The 22,223-nt window shown below is 35.2% G+C and overlaps 1 protein-coding gene across 2 annotated transcripts; it reads right to left on the reverse strand.

Annotated features, from left to right (window-relative positions):
• Window positions 1–214: 214 nt before the first annotated feature.
• On the reverse strand, window positions 215–21,280 carry PPWD1 (peptidylprolyl isomerase domain and WD repeat containing 1). Of its 2 annotated transcripts, XM_068990496.1 has the most exons (11): window positions 21,091–21,280; window positions 17,617–17,719; window positions 15,846–15,946; window positions 15,589–15,709; window positions 12,440–12,887; window positions 8,243–8,433; window positions 7,230–7,419; window positions 4,320–4,501; window positions 3,076–3,157; window positions 1,967–2,149; window positions 215–418 (listed from the first exon to the last, which is right to left on the reverse strand). In XM_068990496.1, exons 1-11 carry the CDS (start codon window positions 21,278–21,280, stop codon window positions 275–277), a joined length of 1,935 nt encoding a protein of 644 aa, XP_068846597.1. In that variant the 3' UTR covers window positions 215–274. The 2 variants fall into 2 exon arrangements, with proteins under 2 accessions (XP_068846597.1, XP_068846598.1); XM_068990497.1 differs by lacking the exon at window positions 17,617–17,719 and having other exon boundaries at window positions 21,091–21,175.
• Between the last annotated feature and the right edge of the window lie 943 nt (window positions 21,281–22,223).

Raw genomic sequence — 22,223 nt, forward strand, 5'->3', positions numbered from 1 at the left:
TTTTAAGACTCTTGAGAAATTATGTATAAAGAGTGCTGTTTGCCTGAGTTTTAGTCCATTTGAGTTTATTACCTCTTAGGATGAGAAATACTGCAAGAAAACTCAAAGGCAGAGCTTTTAAAAAATAGCCTTTAATGAAAAATACACAAATATAATACTGAATTCCTGAAACATGATTTGTACATTCAGCAAACCTTGAGCTTCCTTATGTAAAATCATCCTGTGTTTAATGTATGTGTATTTTTATTTATATAGACAATGAGACAAATCTATTTTACTTAACAGTAATATTTATGATGCTGACATCCTCATAGGGCTTATCTGTTTTGGGATTGACTTTGACGTTGGAGATCCTTTGTACGACTTCCATTCCTTTAGTCACTCGTCCAAACACTGTGTGCTTATTATCAAGCCAAGGCTGTGTTGGAGGACAAACAGAAAATCTTGGTAAACCCTAAATTCTTAAATCACACCCTCTGGATGAGCAAATTAAAAAGAATTAAACTTTGGCTTCATTTAAAAATATAATTAAGATTATTTTCATTTAGCAGCTTTTAAGAGTAGTTTCCATGTTATAATAAAAATAAAAAAGCATAGTTAAATATTTAATATCTGCATCTTTTAGATCAAAGGGAGCTGGGAGATGTTTGCTAAAGGTAAGTTTCTTTGCAGTAACCTTACCTGCACAAGAAGCAGTCTGGAATACTTTAAGCAGCATGTGCTCTGGCATCAGAGATAGGAGTTCAGACTCTGGCTCTGCTACTTACTTGACCTTTGGCAAGTTCATCAGGTCTCACTGTTTCCTCATCTATTTTTTTAAAACTTGCTTCCCTGGTGGCTCAGAAGGTAAAGAATCTGCCTGCAATGCAGGAGACCAAGGCTTGATCCCTGAGTGGGGAAGATCTCCTGGAGAAGGAAATGGCAACCCACTCCAGTATTCCTGCCTGGAGAATCCCATGGACAGAGGAGCCTGATGAGCTACAGTCCATGTGGTTGCAATGATACTAGAAGTATTGTGAATATTACATGAGATCATGTACCTGGCAGACAGACAGTAGTTATAAATTGTTTTCTTTAATTCTAAAAAATAAGAGTTTTTGTAATTTTGTAGAACTGCATAGCAACAGAGCTAGATATTCTTACATGTATTTCATCAAAGCTACATTGTAATTGATTAAAAAGAAACTTTGGCTTCATTTTAAAATACAATTTAAAAGATATATTTTCACTTAGAAGCTTTTAAGAGTTCCATGTTATAATAAAAACTAATAAAATCTTAATGTTTAATATCTGCATCTTTTAGATGAAAGGGAGCTGGAAAATGCATTCTGATTTCAGAGATAGAAAAATGTGGGAAAAACTGTATTAAAATCGGGAATTCTTATACCCTCATCCTACTATTCTAAAGATGAGGAAACAAGCCCAGAGGTAGAATAATTTGTTTTGGATTGTCCAAGAAATAGTGCAAAGCTGACTTAAACTCAGCTTTATTTATTATAAATAATAATAATTTATTATTATTTATTGGCCTGAATTACAAAAGTACTGATTATAAAGTCTTGTTAGGTAATTTTCCATTTTCCTTCCTGAATTGTTTTCATTTTTATATCCTAGCATATATAAATAATAGAGAATAATAAAGCTCTCTTTTCCACTGAATTTACTCTTAGATCAAAGCCCATGAATCTTTGGCTTAAATTCACCTGGAAAATGCCTCCCAGGTGGCGCAAGTAGAAAAGAAACTGCCTGTCAATGCAGGAGAGATAAGAGACATGGGTTTGATCCCCGAGTTGGGACGATGCCTGAGTTGGGACGATCCCCTGGAGGAAGCATGGCAACCCACTCCAGTACTCTTGACTGGAGAATCCCATGGACAGAGGGGCCTGGCAGGCTACAGTCCATCGAGCTGCAAAGAGTCAAACATGACTGAAGCGACTTAGCACACACACATGCATGTTCTACTTACTGTTGGTACTACTGTTATGAAAAACTGGGATCCATTAGTATTCGATCCAGCATTGGCCATGCTGAGTGTATATGGTCTGTCATGTCGTAATGTTGAATGAAATTCATCTTCAAATTCTCCTCCCCATATACTTTCTCCTCCCATACCAGTACCTGTTGGATCTCCTGTCTGAATCATGAAGCCCTTAACAGAAAGTAGACAAAGTAGTATTACACACATTACATACATGTATGCTTTGGAGTCGTATGTTTGTCAAGAGTGCTTTATATTCAATAAAATCTTAAGTCATTCTGTAAACTCATTTTAAAGTAAACCCTTGCTTATACTTTATGTATTTTCATTGTGTAACTGCCACCTTATCTCAGTGATGGAAACAAAAATGTAAAGGTCTTTCCATTTATAGATAGGCACTATCTCACTCAATAATATAATTAAAGCCAATTAATAGTGTAGATAAGTTTTAGGATCTTGTTTAATGTGTTAGGTCTTACATAATTGGCCCACTCTTTTCTCCCCCCTTTCCCTAGACACTCTGAATGTCCTAGTCAGTCACTTCACACTTCACTAATTCCTTCAGAAATCTGAAATCTAATTTTTCCTTCCGACATTTCTTCTGCCATTTCCGACCTGCCAGTAATCAAGAACTACCTCACTGCTCCATACATTTCATGGAATGTTGCTCAACAAAATCCTGGCTTGAATTCATTCTGTTCATCAGGTATTAGTGGTAGTTTTCACAGATAAAGTGGCAACATGGCTCTTCTAATACTTAATCTTCTAGATCTAGACCTTATCTAGCTACTAAAAACAGGTTACCTTGGCTACTGGTTTTATCTCAGCAAGACCTTTTACTCATTACCTGATCCTTTGCTTTAACTGCTGACAAAAATTGCTGCAGTGTTTCTAAAAAGGCTACCCTGCTACTGTTCCTACCCTTGATTTTATATCTGATTTTCATGATCATCCATTATTCTTGTGACTTCCATAGTCCATTTTTCCTATTCCTAATAAAGTGCTAAGTGTGAATGAGATTCCTTAGGTTCTAAACGTCTTGTTATACAATGACATACTTTTCCTTAAATCAGATAAAATTTGCATAAGTTACCTACCTTAATTATGCGGTGAAATGTGTGTCCATTATAATAACCATTTCTGCTGTGAACACAGAAATTTTCCACGGTCTTAGGGCACCTAGTAAGACATATATTAAAAATATGAAAATTTAATGGAGCATGTTAGGAAAGTTTTCTTTGTAGTTAGGCGTCCCAATGGTATTTTCAGAATCTTCTGAATGTTTCAGGACAGTCTTTTTTTTCATAATTTTTTCTGATCTCAGTAGAAGCAAGAGTTGACAGGGCATATAGGCAGTAGCCTGTTCTTACAGTTTATATAATATACCATCTTTATATCACAACTGCTTATTTTACTTGAATTTGAGAGTATTTAGGTTCCAAAGTCATTTAGTATTTTTAAAAAATATAACCACAGCACCATAACCCACTGTATATAGTTCCTGGGAAAGGTAATTTTCTTATAAAAACAATGTTATAGTATGGTGACATTTCCTGACCAAGAACTTATTCACTGCTATGATAGCTACTAAATTTAATAAACTTTAAATGATAGTCACACACTCAGATACACTTTCTAAATAATATTAACTAATCTCATGAAATGATTTAATACTGTATATTATCATATAATAGCTCCCAATGCTGAGAATGGCAGAGAGAATCAAGAGAATCTTGTACCAACCACATCAGGGAGTAGGCTTAGTGGATGCATGGGTTCTGAATACTTAAAATGAGATAGTCCACGTGTTTTGTCTGGTTGGACATAAAACATTCATATCAAAATAACAAAGTAGTTTTAAATCAAGGCACTGTACAAGAGGTCTTCTTTTGGATCGAGAATAACCAGTCGTATCGCATTGTATTTGGTATTGTATGTTCATTCTGCAAACTGAAATGTCAGGAAGGAAAAATAATTATCCTCCCCTCAATGATTTGAGAGGAAAGCCAGTTATAACAAGTGAGCCACAAAACCTATAGTTGGCATGTGTAGTTGATGGTAGCGGTAATATATATTTGTATGTCAATCTATAATTTACATTCAGCACTGTCATATCTACTATATTTTGTCCTCATAATAATAAACCTGTGAAATATGTTTATGTATGTATAAAATTTTCACATTTTCTAATGCAACAATTATCAGAGAGCTTAGGAAGATGCTTTATCTAACAGCTCAATTTTTCAAAATACTTTTAAGTCAAAATAACAAGAAGTTGCAGTTTCCTCAAATATATACATTTACACTGGTATTTATTTATGACAACAGAAACAGTACATACTCAACAGGAAAGAGTTTGATGTGAATGTCTCCCATGCTTGTGTGGATAATGGCACTATCTGACACTCGTTTAGGTCCCTCAGCTTGAGTAGCTGCCATGACTTCTTCTTTAGAAGGTTTCTCATTAAAAACATCGCGGTCAGAATCTGCACTTTTTGTATCTTCTGGTTCTCGTTTAGTAAACTCAAGGAGGAAAATAAAAAGTGAGTAAATCAATTAAATTTTTCATCTGTTTAAAATTTATGAACAAGAAAATTACATTTCTAATGAAGTATTTGAGGAAACTAAGAATTTACATCAGAATAAATGCTTATTTCAGGAATTGCTTCCAATCATAGGACATGCAAGGCAGCTAAATTTCTGCATTTGCCTAATGAGAAAATTCATATGATGAAGATGAATGATTTCAAATGGAATTTAATTTCTTTTTTGGTGAAAATTTTTTTGAGTACCCATTTAAAAATAGGCAGTTCTGAGGTAGCTCTCTGCTTCTGCCTTCTAGTATGTCCTACCTAACCTGCCATCTATTGCTTACTTTTCACTATTTAGATTGCCTGGGTTTGAATTGTAGTTTGCCACTTAACTAGTTATATGGCTTTGGGGAAGTAAATTCATTACTTTCATTTCCTTACTCATAAAAGAAGATAATAAAAACTACCTCAAAATGACACCTGATATGAAGATTAAATGAAGGATATAAAATGTTTAGAGAATAGTGCCTGACACAGAAGGCAATATATACATATTAATAATTGTTATTACTATGAACAGAACCTGGTACTGGTAGGATGAGGATTCAAAGATGAATCAGCAGTGGACCTTGACCTCTTTTTTTTGACAGAGTCCCATCTGATCTATCTAAACCTTGAAGCCTGGAAGAAAGGATGTACAGTACATTTTGAGTGAAGCAGAAATCTCAGGATCCTCAAGGTCTATAGAAAATTAAGAAAAAACTTTCAGTTGTTAAAATTCTGGACTTCTAAAGGCCTATTTGTTTTATTTGACTCTCAGTAAGCAGAAATCTTCTCTCCCTTAGAAAGTGGATGTTAACTGAGCTCCAGGAAGGTCAGTCTAGTGCCCAGACTCTGTTTTGCCTATGTCAGTCCTTGGTCTACTTGGATCGATTCCAGATAAAGGAACAACTAAGCCAGGATGTCACTGCTTTAGCATATTTTTCTCCAGTTACCAAAGAATGACATGTCTGTTTCACTATTTAATTATATGAATTTTTAAAAATTATCTTGATTTAGTTCACATATAGAACTATTAAAGTTCAAATTTTATACAATCTTTTATTTTATGGTTATTTTATGGTACTGGATTTGAAAAAAGGGATATAAAATTTGCATATATGAATACCATTTTAGTTTTAAGAATATGTACATCTAATAATTCATGAAAATGTTAGCAGTATAAATACTCAGTGAGTGACTTAATTTTTTATTTTTCTATTTCTTCAGAGTTTCTAAGGAACATGTGTGGTTTAATCAACAAACATAAACTCTGGGGAAAGACAATTTTTAAATAAAGTGGATGGAAAATTAAATTTAGTGTATATTAAGAACTGTCTTTTATGATTTCTTTTTACCTTCAAAAAATTATAGGTAATAACAAGAAAAAGTATTTTTCTTTAACATATATATTAATAAATCTTTAGCAGTGAATTTGAAAGTTTATAAGCAAAATTCTTATCTTAAAAAAATATATGCCATTTTAGGCCAGAAGAAAAATATTGGAGTAGATAAACTGCTATTTCGCACATTTACCAAATGCTGGTAACCTTTAAAGCCTCACAGCTGCCTGTAAATTGTCAGACGAATGAATGAGTATACTATAATGGGTCAGATAATTCACCAAACTCTGTGGAGTTTGGTATGTGAAGAAAACATAGTGCTCTGTATTTATGGATTTTATATTATCTTGAGGAAGAGAAGACAGTGTAAGGGACCCCTCCCCACCCCCTGAAAATAACAATTATTCCAGAAAGTGTGACATGTACACAAGCAGGCACACCTATTCCAGACTTGATGTCAGAGGAAGGCTTCCAAGCTGGGATCTGAAATATGAAGAGGAACTGGGGAGAGGTTTGTGGCTGACAGAAGGAATAACCCGTGCAAACACCACCAAGTAAAAATAACATCAAGTCCTGCAAATGGGGTCAAGTTCAGTATAGGCAATGAACTAAAAATGAAGAAAGATAAACTAGGAGAGCGGTTAATATAGACAGATGGGGAGTCATTTAAGGATTTTAGGCAAAAAAATAATCACACTCGGGTTTTAGAAAGTCTCTAAGCATGAAAGACAGATACAGATGCAGAGGTCTCTACACTTCAGATTTTTCTGCTTGACTGAACAATATTAGAACAGTGTTATTCCTAGATGGCTTAGTAGTTTGATTTTGAGCCCAATCTTACTTAACATGCAAAGTACTTTTAATTTCCAGAAAAAAAAAAATCTCTCAGGAATGAATACCACGGTAGCATCATTACAATGGAATCAAAAGGTGAAAAAAGATTTGTATCTAGAGAAGGAAATGTGCAAGTCATGTTGAAGAGTAAAAGGTGAATAATACTAAAACAGAAGAATTTTTAAAAGTCCACAGGAAAATCAATTTTGGATGCAATTATTACCACAGCCACTTACTTCCTATTTTCTTAGACAACACAAGTTGTAGAAGCTAGGTTGAAAACTAGTTCAAAACCGGATGTAAAACAATACAGAAATACTTAAACAAACCCTAGTTAAAGATTCTACAATACTAATGTTATAAGATGGTATTCTGGTTGTTTAGAAAGTCTGCTATTATGGGCAACATTCTCTTCAGTTGAAAACACAAGTTAAAAAAATAAAACTCCAATCAAACTGGAAGAAACATTAAAGACTATCTCCTGTTATTGATACTTCCACATACCATATAAAATCTGTTCTTTTTGAAGGATGTACAGACTATTGTTGGGTCAGCTTGAATATTCTGAAGAACAGGGTTTTCAGAAGCTTTCATTTCTATAGTAGTTGCAGCACGATGTTTTTTGGCTATTCCCTGGAACAAAGCCAATTGCATCACTCTAATATTTTCTTGCTTGCCTAAGATCCGCACACAACTGGAAAATACATATAATAAAATTATTAGGATTAACTCCAATTATACCAACTTTGCAGATAAAAGCTAGAAATCAACTATCTTTTATTTTTGTACAAAATAACCAGTAAAAGATTTTTAAAAAGTATTTTTCTGCCTCTCCCACTCCCCCCAAAAAGTTATTTTAAATTGGTATTTATAATTTTCAGATTAAAAAAAATATTTAAACAGTTTTAACCTATCCCTATCATTTTAATCTTTCTTCAAGCCTTCAAAGATTCTGTATTGCCAAGAACTACAATATAAATTTGTTTATATGTGAAAATGTATAGTACAAGACTGTTTTCCTTTAAATATACTTTAAGTTCTTTTCATTTACATTCAGTGATAGTATCTGATTATAGCAATTTTGTTCTAAGACCAAATGGGCTGTTTGTACCAAAGGCTTATTGTGGTTTCATGCATTTTAACTTCTGATTTTATGTCTAGCAGGATGTAATGCTGAATTCTGTGGTTAAAATATTTGGCAACATTTAACATGAAACGGGCTAATTTAAATCAATAAGCAAAAGACAGACTGAAACTTGTTAAAAAAACACAACAACTTGAAACTATGCATATCTTTCTTCCATTTCTTTAACAAACATGAGTGGAAACTTTTTACATAAGATTATAAACAACCAAAAGACCACAGAAAAATCCAGTCAAAACATTTGGTTAAGTTTAGACATCTGGGACCATTCCACTTGTCTTGGAACAAACAAAACTCCCATTGTTTTCCCCCAAGGAGGAAATGGTCCTTTAGAAGTAAATTTTTAAAAAGCATATGTGATATTAAAGCTTACCGGTTTGTCTCTACGTTTATAACTTTAATGCCCAGCATTGTTCCATACAGCACGAAGTGTCCAGTTTCATCAAAAACTATATTTATTAATCTTACTGCATCCACCTTCTCCAATTCCCGTTCTACAGCCATCCGTCGACCAAATTCCATGTCTGGTAGCTGTTGCCTCATCTGCTGCAGTTCAGTAAACATCTAGGAAACAAACCATTTATTAACAAAAATAATGTTACATGATAAAGGGAAGGAGAATTTAAATAAAAGCAGAGTGTCCATTAATAGCCACTGACAGTTTATGTGCTTATATATCTTCTTAAGCAGTACTCTATAAACACTATAAGCAGGAATTGAATTACAAAATTCAATCATAAAAAATAGTATTTATACTAACTCGTTATTTTAATAAAAAAATAAGAGTTAATGTAACTACTGCTTTTTCTGCAGAAACAATATATCTGCTGCATTTTATAAGCCACACACAGCACTTTCCAATATAAACCATATATGTAATTTTAAATTTTTTAGTAGCTATGTTAAACGAAGTAAAAATGAACATGAAATTAATCTTTTATTCAACCCAATATATCTAAAATATTATCAAGACATTAAGCAAAATCAATAATACAAAAAAGTAAAATAAAGACATTAAAATATTAAGCAATATTTAAAAACTGAGATCTTTTTTCCTTCTTATACTAAGTCTTTGAAGTCCAGTGTGTATTTTACACTTTTAGTCCAGCTCAATTTGGACTAGTCACATGCCAAGTGTTCAGCAATCCTATGTGGCTAGTGGCTATTAAGCTGCACAATGCAGATACGGACTGTGAGACCTTGTTCCAGGATCATGGACCTGCCATTTAACAAGCACTCGATTTTATTTTTTATGATTTCACTAACTTACAACAATTTCATATTTCAGAAAATGTTTCAAGTTGTTTTGGAGCATCACTATATATTTAGATTATCATTAGGTAAATGTGATTTAGGATTGATGAATTTTATGAGTGCCCTTTAGTTTGGATATTTGGTTTACTTTTCTTTAGATATTTAATATACAACTTTCAAGATAAGGGTCAGTTACTATGTACAGTCACACTACCAGCCTCCCCAAAGATGTGATCTTTACATTCAGTTTCCCCAACATTTAGGGCATAAAACTGCAGAAATCAAAAGTGGCTAGATTGCAAATGAAAAGAGGTCAGTCAGGCTTATGTCCCATCTACTACTTTTTTTTTCATGCTTGCACTAACAAAATCTCTGGTTTTTCTAGACGTGGAAAGAACAACAATATACGTTAACTCCAGAAATGAAAAGGAGGTATACATGTTAGGGAATAACATTAGGATTTCTTGTTACTCATTTGCCAGAAATAGCCTAGATGCTACATTTTTGTAGTATGGGAGCCTTGACTATTTTGCTAGAAAGAAGATTCATTTTCAAGAAATAAAGTTTATAGATGGTGATCTACCCATGTAAAAGTAATAAATGCTAATCTAACCTTTCAAGCACATTAGTATCTTTTAAAAAATTAATTTAATTGGAGGATAATTACAATATTGTGGTGGTTTTTGTCACATATTGACATCAATCAGCCACAGGTGTATGTGTCCCCCGATCCTGAACCCCCTCCTCCCACCTTCCCATCCCATCCCTCTGGGTTGTCCCAGAGCACCAGCTTTGAGTGCCTTGCTTCACGCATCAAACTTGGACTGGTCATCTATTTCACATATGGTAATAAACATGTTTCAATGCTATTCTCTCAAATCATCCCACCCTCACCTTCTCCCACAGAGTCCAAGTCTGTTCTTTACACCTGTGTCTCTTCTGCTGCCTTGCATATAGGATCGTTGTTACCGTCATTCTAAACTCCATATATATGCATTAATATACTGTATTGGTGTTTTTTTTACAATATTCTAGCTTTAATAGCTGCATCTCTTACCATCTCATCATCTCTGTATGGCCATATGCAGTACTCCTGATTAATAAAATGCCAAAAGATACAACTTCACACCATCCAATTAAATTTGTCTATTAAACTAGGACTCTTAACTAGTTAGAACCCTTAACATGGAACTAGGAGATACCAGTCATTAACTAACTAGTAACTAGCATTATTACTAAATTAATTGGCATTTATACCCCCTCTTTTTTTTGGGGGGGTGGCAAACTCCCTTATCCTGAATCTCAACTTCTGTCCTATACTTTGCTACTGATCTTATCACAATAATCCTATAATTTCAACAAATATTAAAGACAATAATGAAATAGAGTGAATTCAACAGCTCAGAGTATATGTGTTAAATGATTTGTATCCAGAGAATAGATTTGTTTTCTTAAGGAATCTAGGAAGAATTGCAAATTGTGAAGAGTTTTAAAATTATAGTTAAGTTGAAGCCATCATTAAAGAAAACATTACAAGGTTTCTCCTTTTCCCAAAAGCATAATGGAAAGTTATAATTCTTCCAATAAGAAAATGAGTTATGAGGATAAGTTGACTAGCATACAAACCTTCCCTTTTGTCTGGATTCATATTCCTTCAGGCAGCTAATTCACCCAACTTATTACTACATCTCTAATAAGGTGACAGCATTTTTGAAGTACTTAATGCAAGCAATCTATTATAAACTGGTGGCTACAAAGACTGTAGAATTGACACTGTTGTACAATAAACACTATTGTTACAAAGATTTGACCCACAGACTTTTGGAGAATTCAACATACCCATAGCAGTTAGAGAACCACAAGATGGAAACATGATGAGACTCAAATATCCACAAAACCAATTATCTTTGCATGGATAAAAACTCATTCTACAGCTACATGCTCTAATAAATACATTTTTTCTTCCCCGTTTTTTGGCTATGCCAAAAGGCATGCAGGATCTTCATTCTCCAACCAGGGATTGAACGCATGCCCCCCTGCAATGGAAGTGCTGTGTCTTAACCAATGAACCACTAGCAAAGTCCCAATAAATTATTGTTAACAGTTAATTATGTGTCAGGTATCATTCTTAGTGCTGGAGATTCAATCACAAGCACAATAGATACAGGACCATAAATGACATGCAGTTTAATCTACTGGGGGAGGGGGTGATACACATTAATCAAATAATAAGACCAAATATTCTAAAAGAAAATAAATAGTGATACACTACCACATTAAAAAAATATAAGTAGTCTGAGACTGAAGAATAGTGGAAGATCACTGGGGGAAATGATTCTTTGAGATTTGAAGGATGAGTTCAATATGTAAGGGGAGGAATGAGGATTAATGGGACTAGGGGTCACTCCAAGCAGGAGGGACAGCATATGCAAAGGTGCTGTGGTGGGAGACGTAGTCAAGAAACTGAAAGAAGGCCTGACTAGGTACAGTAGAGGCAGGGAGGGAGGTGATTTACAGCAGGTTGAAGTGGAAGGGAGGGGTACAATACGGTAGGCCATGATTTTGGTCTCGCTCCTAAAAACAACAGGTAGTCACTGAAATAATCAAAGGATGACATGATAAGATAATGTATTTTTAAAAGATTCCTCTGGGTGGAGCATGGATAACAGGTTAGGAAGAAGCTAGGATAGATTCAGAGAGTAGGCCATGCAATAGGCCAGGCAGCAGATTATGAGCTAGGGTAGTCACAGCTGTGCTAAAAGGAAATGTATGTATTTAAAGTATATGTAGAAAGTAAAACTGACAGGACTGATGATGAATTAAATAGACGGGTAAGGAAAAACAGTTAAAAATGACTCAGATTTCTGGCTTGTGCAAGCAGATACATATTGGTGCCATGAAAACAGCAAAAATAAATACATAAAAGGATAGGGACAGGTCTGTTTACAATAGAAGGCTGGAGAAATAAATTTTTAAGTAGTCATAAAGAAGGCAGGAGTGAAAAGGATGAGAAGAGAAGGAGGCCTAGCATGGGTTTTGAGGATCTCAAAAGAATGAGCTTTCAAACAACAAAACTACAAAAACAGCCACATAAGTGTAAGAAAAACTGGCTCAGAAAATATCACATCATAAACCTAGAGAAGAGAGTTTTAAAGAGTAACAATGCAAGACAGCAGACAAACAATATCTTTAATGTGATAAGCATATTAATCATCAATCTAAATGTCCATGTCCAGAAAAAAATCTTTTAAGATAAAGCACAAACTAAAGACATTTTCAGAAAAGTAAAATCTGATTAAATTTATATGGCACTTACACTTAGTGATTCATCAAAGACTCTCATGAGTTTTCCAGTTAAGAATCTGAAAATTCTAACTTTTCTGTCAGAACCAATAGTGGCTAATTTCTTCCCATCAGGTGAAAAACATATGCTGGTTGGATAAGCCTTGCACCTGGCAAATTCATATAAATCTGTGTCAGTTTTATATTCCCAATTCACATTTTTGGGGAATTTATACTCATAAGGAGGACCAGTCCAGTATTCAATCATTCCAGATTTGTCAGAAGACACTACTGCTTTGTAAACTGGGTTTAGCCGTATCTGAGTAAGAGGTGATGTATGGAGTTTGTCAAAGATATGCAGTGGCTGGTTATCTCCTCGACCATCATAAATGAAAATTTTTCCTGTACTTTTCTCAGAAGCAGCAACTGAAGATATGGCATCTCCCGGGCAATAGATCCACTCACACTGTCCAGGGAAATACCTAAAATAGTAAAGAATTGAGGGGGATAAGAAGAGGCCAAAACAAGTCATAAGCATCCTTACTCATTCCCATCAATAAAAAACGTCCCTGCAGTGATTCAGCCAGTTTTAGATTCTTTGATCAAACATAGCAGCGAGAAACAGAATGGGGAAGAATAGGAAAAGTTACTAATTTTTCTCTTTCTGACCTCATAAATGAATGATAATAACTTCTGAGGACTGATCAAACCACAGGAAGAGAACTCACACAGCAAGTATTTACAAGGAAACTGAAACAGAACTGGTTCTTAAAATATTCTGAGGCATTTTTTGTTTTGTTTTGGATCTCGATGTCTCTGTCTATGTATGTGCTATTCTAAGTCACTTCAGTTGTGTCCGACTGTTTGGGATCCAATGGACTGTAGCCTGCCAGGCTCCTCTGTCCATGGGCTTCTCCAGGCAAGAATACTGGAGTGGGCTGCCATGCCCAGGTCCTCCAGGGGATCTCCCCTACCCAGGGATCAGACATGCATCTCTTATGTCTCCTGCATTGGCAGGCAGGTTCTTTACCGTTAGCTCCACCTGGGAAGCCCCTGTCTATGTATACCCTACTTTTCAATAGGTTACCATGTTAGTATACTTTACAAATCCATTCTTGAAATATTTAAGGTCAAAATATTTTAGTCATGGCTTTGCTCTAAACAAAAATGTTCTGATATCACTCTCTCATTATCAGTAGCTTGATCTTAATACTATGAGCTTTGAACATGTTACCTGATAAAGTGTAAAAGAATTGGACAGATGTAATCAACATACTAAATTTATATATTCAATTGTGTGTTGTTTCCTTCAAAATCATTAGTCTGAGAAGCTAGAGTTTCTCCAATGACAGAGCTAATGCTCAAAACTTTTTGAGGACTCTCAGAATTTCTATAAAATCTTAAGAGACACAGGCATAGCTTGGAGATGTTGCAGGTTTGGTTCCAGATCACAAAAATTGAAAATTGCAATAATGTGAGCCATATAGATTTTCTTTGGTTTTCCAGAGCACAATAAAAGTTTGTTTACACTACCTGTATTTCTACTGAAGTGTGCAATCACATTATGTCTAAAAAATTACATGTATATATACATATCTTAATTTAAAAATACTTTATTGCTTAAAAAATGCTAATTATCATGTGAGGCTTCGGCCAGTTGTAATCTTTTTGTAACAGTAACATCAAAGATCACTGATCACTATAACAAATATAAAAATAATGAAAAATGAAATATTATGACAATTACTAAATGTGAAATAATGACACAAACTGAGCAAATGCCGTTGGAAAAATTGGTGAGTACAGACTTACTCCATCCAGGGTTGCCACAAACTTGTTATTTGTTTAAAAAAAAAAAACAAACCAGTGTGTGCAAAGTGCAATAAAACAAGATATGCCTGTTCTCTTTCAATACCTTCAAAGGTGGCAAATGTTCAACATATATTTGATTTAAAAAACAAACAAACAGCTAAAGTCTGGGGGAAACAAAGCTGGGAATATGACACATATCAATAGGTATTTCTATTTGTAGTCAAAAAATAAGCTCTTATTATAAATAATGAGACTAACTTCTTTTAGTGGTTCATAAACTGGTTTTGAAGGAAATTCCCAAAAAGTACTGTCACATACTGAATTGTGTAGTTCTAATTCCTACTTTCCTCCAATTCACATGGTGAAGCCCTCATCCCCAAAGTTACTGTATCTGGAGAAAGGGTTTTAAAGAGGTAATTAAATGAGGTCAGAAGGTGGGGCCCTAATCCAACAGGCCTTGGCCTTCTAAGAAGTGGAAGAGCAAAATATTTCCCTCTTTCCCCTGTACTTAACAAGGACAAAGTATGAAACCCGTAAGAGTCCTCACCAGAACACAAACACTGTTAGAACAATGATTTTGGACTTTTCACCTCCAAAAGTTTTGGACTTTCCAATCTCCTCATCGGAAAAGACTCAGATGCTGGGAAAGATTGAAGGTAGGAGGAGAACGGGACGACAGAGGATGAGATAGTTGGATGGCATAACTGACTTGATGGACATGAGTTTGAGTGGGCTCTGGGAGTTGGTGATGGACAGGGAAGCCTGCCGTGTTGCAGTCAATGGGGTCACAAACAGTCAGACACAAGTGAGCAACTGAGCTGAACCGAACCTCCAGAAGTGTGAGAAAATATATTTCTGTTGCTTAAGCTACGCATTCCATGGTCTTCTGTTTAATTTCGTTACTGCACAGTCTAACCACATAGTTTGGGTATCAATACACTTTAAAGTTTAAAATCACCAACAATTCCAAAAATGCACATAAGCCTTATAAAAACACAATGCTATATTACTGAAATAAGCATTACTAGGACGTTAATTTAAATGCCAGTAAATTAGACATGATGGATGCTCATTAAATTATTAAGTAGTGTAAAATGGATATAATTAATCCTTGTTATGGGGCTACTTGGACATTTCTGTTGTAATTAATGACAAAACTCACAGCAGAAGCTCACAAACAACATCATAACAAAGATTCATAATATTTAATTTTCCCAAGCAAAATCTAAAGGCACATTTTTTAATGGAATGGTAATATATTCTGTTTAGAAATACCTATGAAATGGTGAAGTTTAGTTCAAGAATTCTTTCATTAAGTTAAAAAAATATATATATACATATATATACACACACACTTTAAAAAAGACTCACCCAAGCTTCAGCATATTGATCATGTCAAAGTTTACTACATCAAACACCTTCATTGCTTTATCATCACCCACGGAACAGAATAAAGCTCCCTCAGAGCTAATTGCAATACTCTCAATAACTCCTATTTAAAGAAACCAAATCAAAACATTCTAGTAAATATAAAAGAAATGGATATAATTAAAAGGAAAAAAAGTTTAAAAAGAAATTTTAATTAATACAGTTGAAATGAGAGCCAAAAAAAAGAGTGAAATTCTTACCTAGGTGACTACGAAAATGTTTAACAAATTCAATTCCCTCTTCTATTTTTTTCCAGAATTTAACATGTCCATCGTGACTAGCAGTAATAATAAAGTCTGTCCTGCATAAAAAATTATAGAAGTTACTTTCTAAAACAGATGCAAAAATCACTTTGTGCCCCCAAGCCAATCATTTACTGAGAATCTTGGACTCTTAAATAACAGATTACAAAAAAAATCTTCCTTTATACAAACCACTGTATCACTGTATTAGGGTAGACATAACATTGCAAAATTTGAAGCTCTTTTCTGGATATCATAACAGCTACTGCTGCACTAATCTTATTTATTTTTTACTGGTGTATAATTGCTTTACGCCAGTTGTGTTGTGTTAGTTTCTGCTGTACAGCAAAGTGAATTAGCTATATGTAAACAAGTTCAATATTTCGCCTCTTTGTCACCGCAGAGCACTAAAAACAGTTCCATGCTGCACTAATTTTAAATCTAAGAGCTAGGATCAGGATTGAGGTAATCTTGACATTAAAAAAGTCTCACAAGGAATCACTAGTTCATAGAGTCCTTTAATGCTAAAATTACCCTACAGGCAGTCTTTCCACAGGGAAAATGTACTATCTTTCAGAAGGTGATAAATAATTAAATCCCAACATACAACTTACATATAAAGCAAAACTCAATGTAAGTTTGTTTCAGATATTATCCAAGGTATTTTGGTTAAGTACCAAAATTTTGTACAGTATAGCCTCTCATCAGTTATATAAAAATAGAAATCATTTGTTGAAAGCTATTATATGTTGAGTACTCTACATACATTATCTTAGTTATAACCATCTTTACAACAACCCTATAAGGTGAATATTTTTCACCATCTTTTTAAAAATTAGGAAACAGTTTAAAAATGTTAAATGTATTTGCCCCAGGTCTGTAGCTGGAGAAGAGCATTCAATATTGGGTTTGCCTAACTTCAAAACACTAGGTTTCTATAAAATCTTCAAAAATCTTTCCATTATAGTCTGCTGTCTTAGGTTAAACAAAGAAACCTGGAGTGACAGAAAGCTAGTCCTATATGCTGCCTTATTAACTGACAACTTTCTACTAGGAAAAGAGCTAATATTTGGTCAAAATTATCCCATAAAAGGAATATAAAGATATTTAAATCTTTTAATTGTCTCTAAGAGATCAAGAATAAACTGATCCAAACAGCAAAGTAAATCATCTACTTCTTTCCATACTCATTGCCAATATCATCTCAGCTACCATCCTAATTCATCTATGATTACTGCCTCCTCATTGCTTTCTCTGTATCCATTTTTGCTGTGTTTGAATCCATTCATTTCACCACAACCACAGTGATCTTGAAGTTTACACACACACACAGACACATGTATACACATATGTGATGTTACTCTCCCAATCAGGTTCAAAATCCATACAAGAAATAGAAAACTGTGGGATTTCTTGCATTTTTTTCTCCAGCCTCAATTACCACTTAAACCCCTCTAAACCTGTTTCCTTATCTATAAAACGTAGATGAATACTACTTGTAAGACTGTTAAGATCAATGGGACAATTAATGAAAAAGCCTTGATACAGGACCTAGACATAATATGAGCTCAACAAAGAGCAGAGTATTACTATTCCTTCTACAAAACCTCATTCAGCTATTTTAAAGATTCTCTGACATTTCCAGAAAAGTTACTTCTACAATTCACCTCAAAACTGAAGTATTTTTAAAAAACAATAAATTCTCAGGAAAGAATATAGATAGACTTACTTGGTGCACACCACATGGGTGATAACATCTCTATGCATGTAACTGCGCTCATACATGGATGCACTGGGGAGATTATCAAGATAGACTTTTTCAAACTCTAGAACTAAGGGAAAAAAGTAAAGGAAAATATTTTTAACAACTGGAACTAAATACTATTTTGTATTTTCTTTTAATTTTAATTTCTCTCAATTCACACGTAATGAAAAAATATCCAGTGTCTGTTATGTCAGTTGTAACTTATTATTTCATTGTACTGAATAGCACCGTTGTTTATTTGGTCATGAATCATTCTCAGGTTTTATACAGATGCTTAACTGTGTCCCAGAACTTAAGAACTGAGTGGCTCTGGCTTAATATACAAGTTACATTAAAAGAGAAAAACCTTAAGTTTCATGAAAGTATCACAACCAACTTTCCAACCATGTAGATCCAATTATTACTGCTAATTTAAATAAGTACTAAGAGGTCAGAGGCCATCCAGAACATCTCAGTTTATCTTGAAGGCAATGATCCTCTTTGAAGTCACTGATACTAGGTTTGAGTAAACGTAATAAATGCTTAGATTTCTGGAGCTGAGACAATCCTAGAGAACGTCCAGTTGAGTGATTCTTAAACTTTTTCCAAGGGCAAAACATTTTTAAGAGTGGTAATCTTATGGCAAAACCAATACAGTATTGTAAAGTAAAATAAAGTAAAAATAAAAATTAAAAAAAAAAAGAGTGGTAATTTGAGGAAATATTTCATGGTATGAGCTATAAAAAATTTTACTAGTAAAAAAATGACGTATTTGTTACCTAAAAACAATCCAATGATGGCCAAACATGCCCATAAAAAGTTTCTAAATTAAGCATGATCATTTCATGGTTTTTCATCATTGCTATTTAGCAAGCTCAAAGTTGTGTTCAACAAATTACGTCTCTCTTCATTTTCAGTAACGGAACTTCCATTTTTACATGGGAATAATGACATCTAGCTGTAGTCACCTCTAACTTTTCTGCAGTTAGGAGTGACTAAGTACCAATGAAATAAAAATGGAAGTGTTGTGTAACAGTCAATAAGTCTCCCTCAAGAGCTGTGCCATTCTTTCTTTCCCCATCTGACAGTTTAAAACTGGGAGATAACCATCAAGGACAAACACGAGGTCCATATCCTAGTGATGCTGGAGCAGAAAACTAGGAGGAAACTTTGGAGCCTCCACACCAATCCCAGACTGTCTACTTTAGGACTTTTATCTTTATTGTCATTTTGGACTTTTTTTCTTTATTTATTGTCATTTGGATTTTTCTGTAATATACAGCTAAATTTAATCCTGATGGATATTCCTTTTGCTGTTAGTTCACTTGTTGAACAGATATTTACTGAAAAAAAACTAGGTTCCAAGGGACATGGACATGAAGAGTTAACACTGTCTTGAGAAAACCATCATTGGTAGAGCCATATAATATATAATATATATAGAGAGAGAGTGAGCCATATAAGGTAGAGCCATATAACCATTTATAGTATCTTTCTGAAAATGTGTACAAAAGTCCAATGTCCAAAGAACATGTTAAAGGGGATGGTTCCATTTCTACTAAGTTTTAAACCCTATCCTTTTAAATGAAATCTTCAGTGATATTTTTCTAACATTTCATACATGTTTCTGAATTTCAACTTTTTCTTCAAACTGAATACACTACTGATTAATTTGAATAAGCATCTCATTGTCTCAACTGTATTAAGTTTATAAGCTCTTTGTTCCCTAATGCTAATAATATCAGCATCTTGATATTTTTGGACTTTTCCATTTCCACTCATTTCCACAAAAAGGGACCTGATATCTAGTCCAAGAAAATAATTGTGAACATACACATAGTAATATTCATTCGTTGAAGACTTACTTTTGTACCTGCTATATGGAAAGCACTGTACCCAGCACTGGAGCAAAATAGGCATGGTCTTTGCTCTTATATGCTTACAGTCTTAACAGTGAAGAGAAACATTCATCAGAGAATTACATGAATAAACATTCAATTTAAAAATGTAGCAAGTGCAATGAGGAACAATTGCTATGGAAACATTCAACTTAAAAGGCTTAGCAGTAAAAAAGGTAACTGCACTTTAAGGGTGTTAAGGAACAATATTCAAAAAAGTAGCTTCTTCAAAATTTGGATACATAAAATTTTGTTGTATCTGGATCCAAATTGTATTCAAAATTTGGAACCATAAAAATGTCATTCTGATAAATACATCTCATACTTATGATCAATGTACTTTAGAAACTCAGCCCAGACTGGAAAAGTCATACGTTTTCCAGAAAAAGTAATAGCTGAGCTAAAGGTTGAACGACAGTAGGTTAAGTGAAGTGGGTGAGGAAAATTATTCCAGGTAGACCCTGTGACACCCACGTAGACATTCGCAGTTGTAAAAGGGCATGCCCCATTCTCTAGTGTTATAGTATGGCTTGGACAAAGAGTAAGGAGGATCAAGGATTTGGGAGAGGAAGTAATGGAAATGTGCTGAAGGAGGAATCGTATCAAGAGCCTTACATGCTATATTAGGGAGTTTGGACATTGTTCTAATCAGAAATCACTTAAAATTTTTAAGTTGGAAGAGTAATTAAAGATTTGAGCTTTCAGAAAGATCACATTTTAATGGTCTTATACGTTTAAGGAAAACATTTAAAAGAACCTGAAAAATAAGAAAATTTAATGTGACCCTTTCACCAACATCTCCCCCCTTTTTTGGTGCACCCTTTTTATTTCATAAAATTTTGTCACTATTACACGCTAGTGGCAAAATGCTTCCGGCCATGATATCTCACGAGTATGCTTTGAAAAACACAGATCTTGGTTTTTGGATGAAAAACTTGTAATCCAGGAAAGTTTTGTAATCGTCAGAAAACTCATTAGTGGTGGAGTCAGGAATTAAATTATCCTTGCTAAGATGCTAAGTCACTTCAGTCGTGTCCGACTCTGTGCGACCCCATAGACGGCAGCACACCAGGCTCCCCTGTCCCTGGGATTCTCCAGGCAAAAACACTGGAGTGGGTTGCCATTATCCTTATCTATTCCTTAAGACTCTAAACAGGCACCACCTTCCCGGGTGGCCAAATACACTACCACCAGTCTTCAACTAAAAACCTGAAATAGAAAGTTTTCTTTTCCACATCTGCTAAACGGGGTTAAAACTTCCAACCTCATACGACAGCTGTACGGATTAAATGAGCGGTGCCAAACACGTTATGTAATGGCAAGTTAGCTTTAGCCTCTATTGTAACAAACAAGAGAGATTGTTAGATAACTATTAAAAAGACGCTTTACTCTGTCCAAATCACTATTTCGGAGTAGAGAACGGCCAGAAGTGAGAAGACGACCCTCTGTTCCGACGACACAAATACCCACAATCACACACCCTCCGTATTGGGGTCTGGTTTGAACTCTCCCACTCGGAGGACACAGTATTTCATTTCGCCCTGTGCCTGTCTGTAGCTACCTTTCCTCTTCTTCGCCAATGTTGCTTCTACAGGTAAAGGCCCAACCCAGCGCTCTTCATTTTCTTCTTCGTTCTCTTGAGGCACTGCCACTACCAGCTCTCGAGCGCTGAGTTCCGTTTTCTCCGGTTCCTCCGGGTCCCGGCGCCTTCTTCTTCTCAGCTGTGAATCACTACCACACTCGGCCGCCATGTTGTCCGAACCGTCAGAAAATGCGCGACACTCACAGCTCGGCTACCAATCCCGAAGCAGCGGCGCGGCCTTCTCGTCAGCGGCCGAGCAAGTTCCAGGATTGGCTGGAATGGGTGGAAGCAGATCCAATCAGCAATCAGCGCGCGCGCGTTCTGGTCCGTAGAGCCACTTCTGGAGTAGGCTGAGGCGACCTGAAGTCTGTGGTGCGGAGGAGGTAAGCATTTGGCCGGGAGAGCGTCGTAACCGGTGAAACTTGCTCCCGGGGTTGACAATTCCTAGGATATGGAGCTGCAGACCCCCACGGTGGGACCCTTACCTCCGAGAAACTGGATACCTGTCGTCCCACCAGGCCTGAGTCCCGTTCTTCTCCGGGTCTAGAATCCCACAGGTTATGAGAGAAAGACATAGGGGTGGGGAATTTGAAAGAACTAGTTAACTTTCGGGCCTCCCTTGAGATTTGCCAAACATCTTTTTTCCTGAGCTTCTTGATTCTTTCACACACAGTCTGAAGAAGATAATGAGCGCTTGTTACTGTGGGGGTTGAGTGGTGGGGCTGGGGAGTGGGGCGGGAGGGACTGGGCAGAAATCCAGTCACGCCGAAGTGGCCCAGGCAGGACCATTTACCTTCTGGTCTAGGTTTCCACCTCTTAGTGGGCTTCTAGACTTAAGCTCTCTTATTTACAAATGATTTTTTTTTTACTCTGGTAAAAAAACCAAATATACAAAATTTACCATAAAAATTGAGATATAATTGACATGTTAGTTTCAGGTGTACAGTGTAATGATTTAGTGTTTGTATGTTGTATGTATTGAGAAATGATCACCACAGTAAGTCGAACATCCATCACTATACATAGTTACAGAATGTTTTTTACCCCTGTGGTGAGAACTTTTTAAGTCTACTCTTCTTAGCAACTTTCATATATGCTTTCATATAGTATAA

This window comes from Capricornis sumatraensis, chromosome 18 (genome assembly GCF_032405125.1).
Source record: "Capricornis sumatraensis isolate serow.1 chromosome 18, serow.2, whole genome shotgun sequence".
NCBI classification, from domain to species: Eukaryota; Metazoa; Chordata; class Mammalia; order Artiodactyla; family Bovidae; genus Capricornis; species Capricornis sumatraensis.

What these genes read in the sequence shown, in the direction of transcription:
- PPWD1 (XM_068990496.1), bottom strand. Translation starts at nt 21,280, where the DNA reads ATGGCGGCCGAGTGTGGTAGTGATTCACAGCTGAGAAGAAGAAGGCGC. An exon ending in ACATTTTCGTAGTCACCTAG is followed by an intron (nt 15,710 to 15,845) that starts GTAAGAATTTCA and finishes TTCTTTAAATAG; the next exon opens with GAGTTATTGAGAGTATTGCA. An exon ending in TCTTTGATGAATCACTAAGT is followed by an intron (nt 8,434 to 12,439) that starts GTAAGTGCCATA and finishes TTTGTTTCCTAG; the next exon opens with ATGTTTACTGAACTGCAGCA.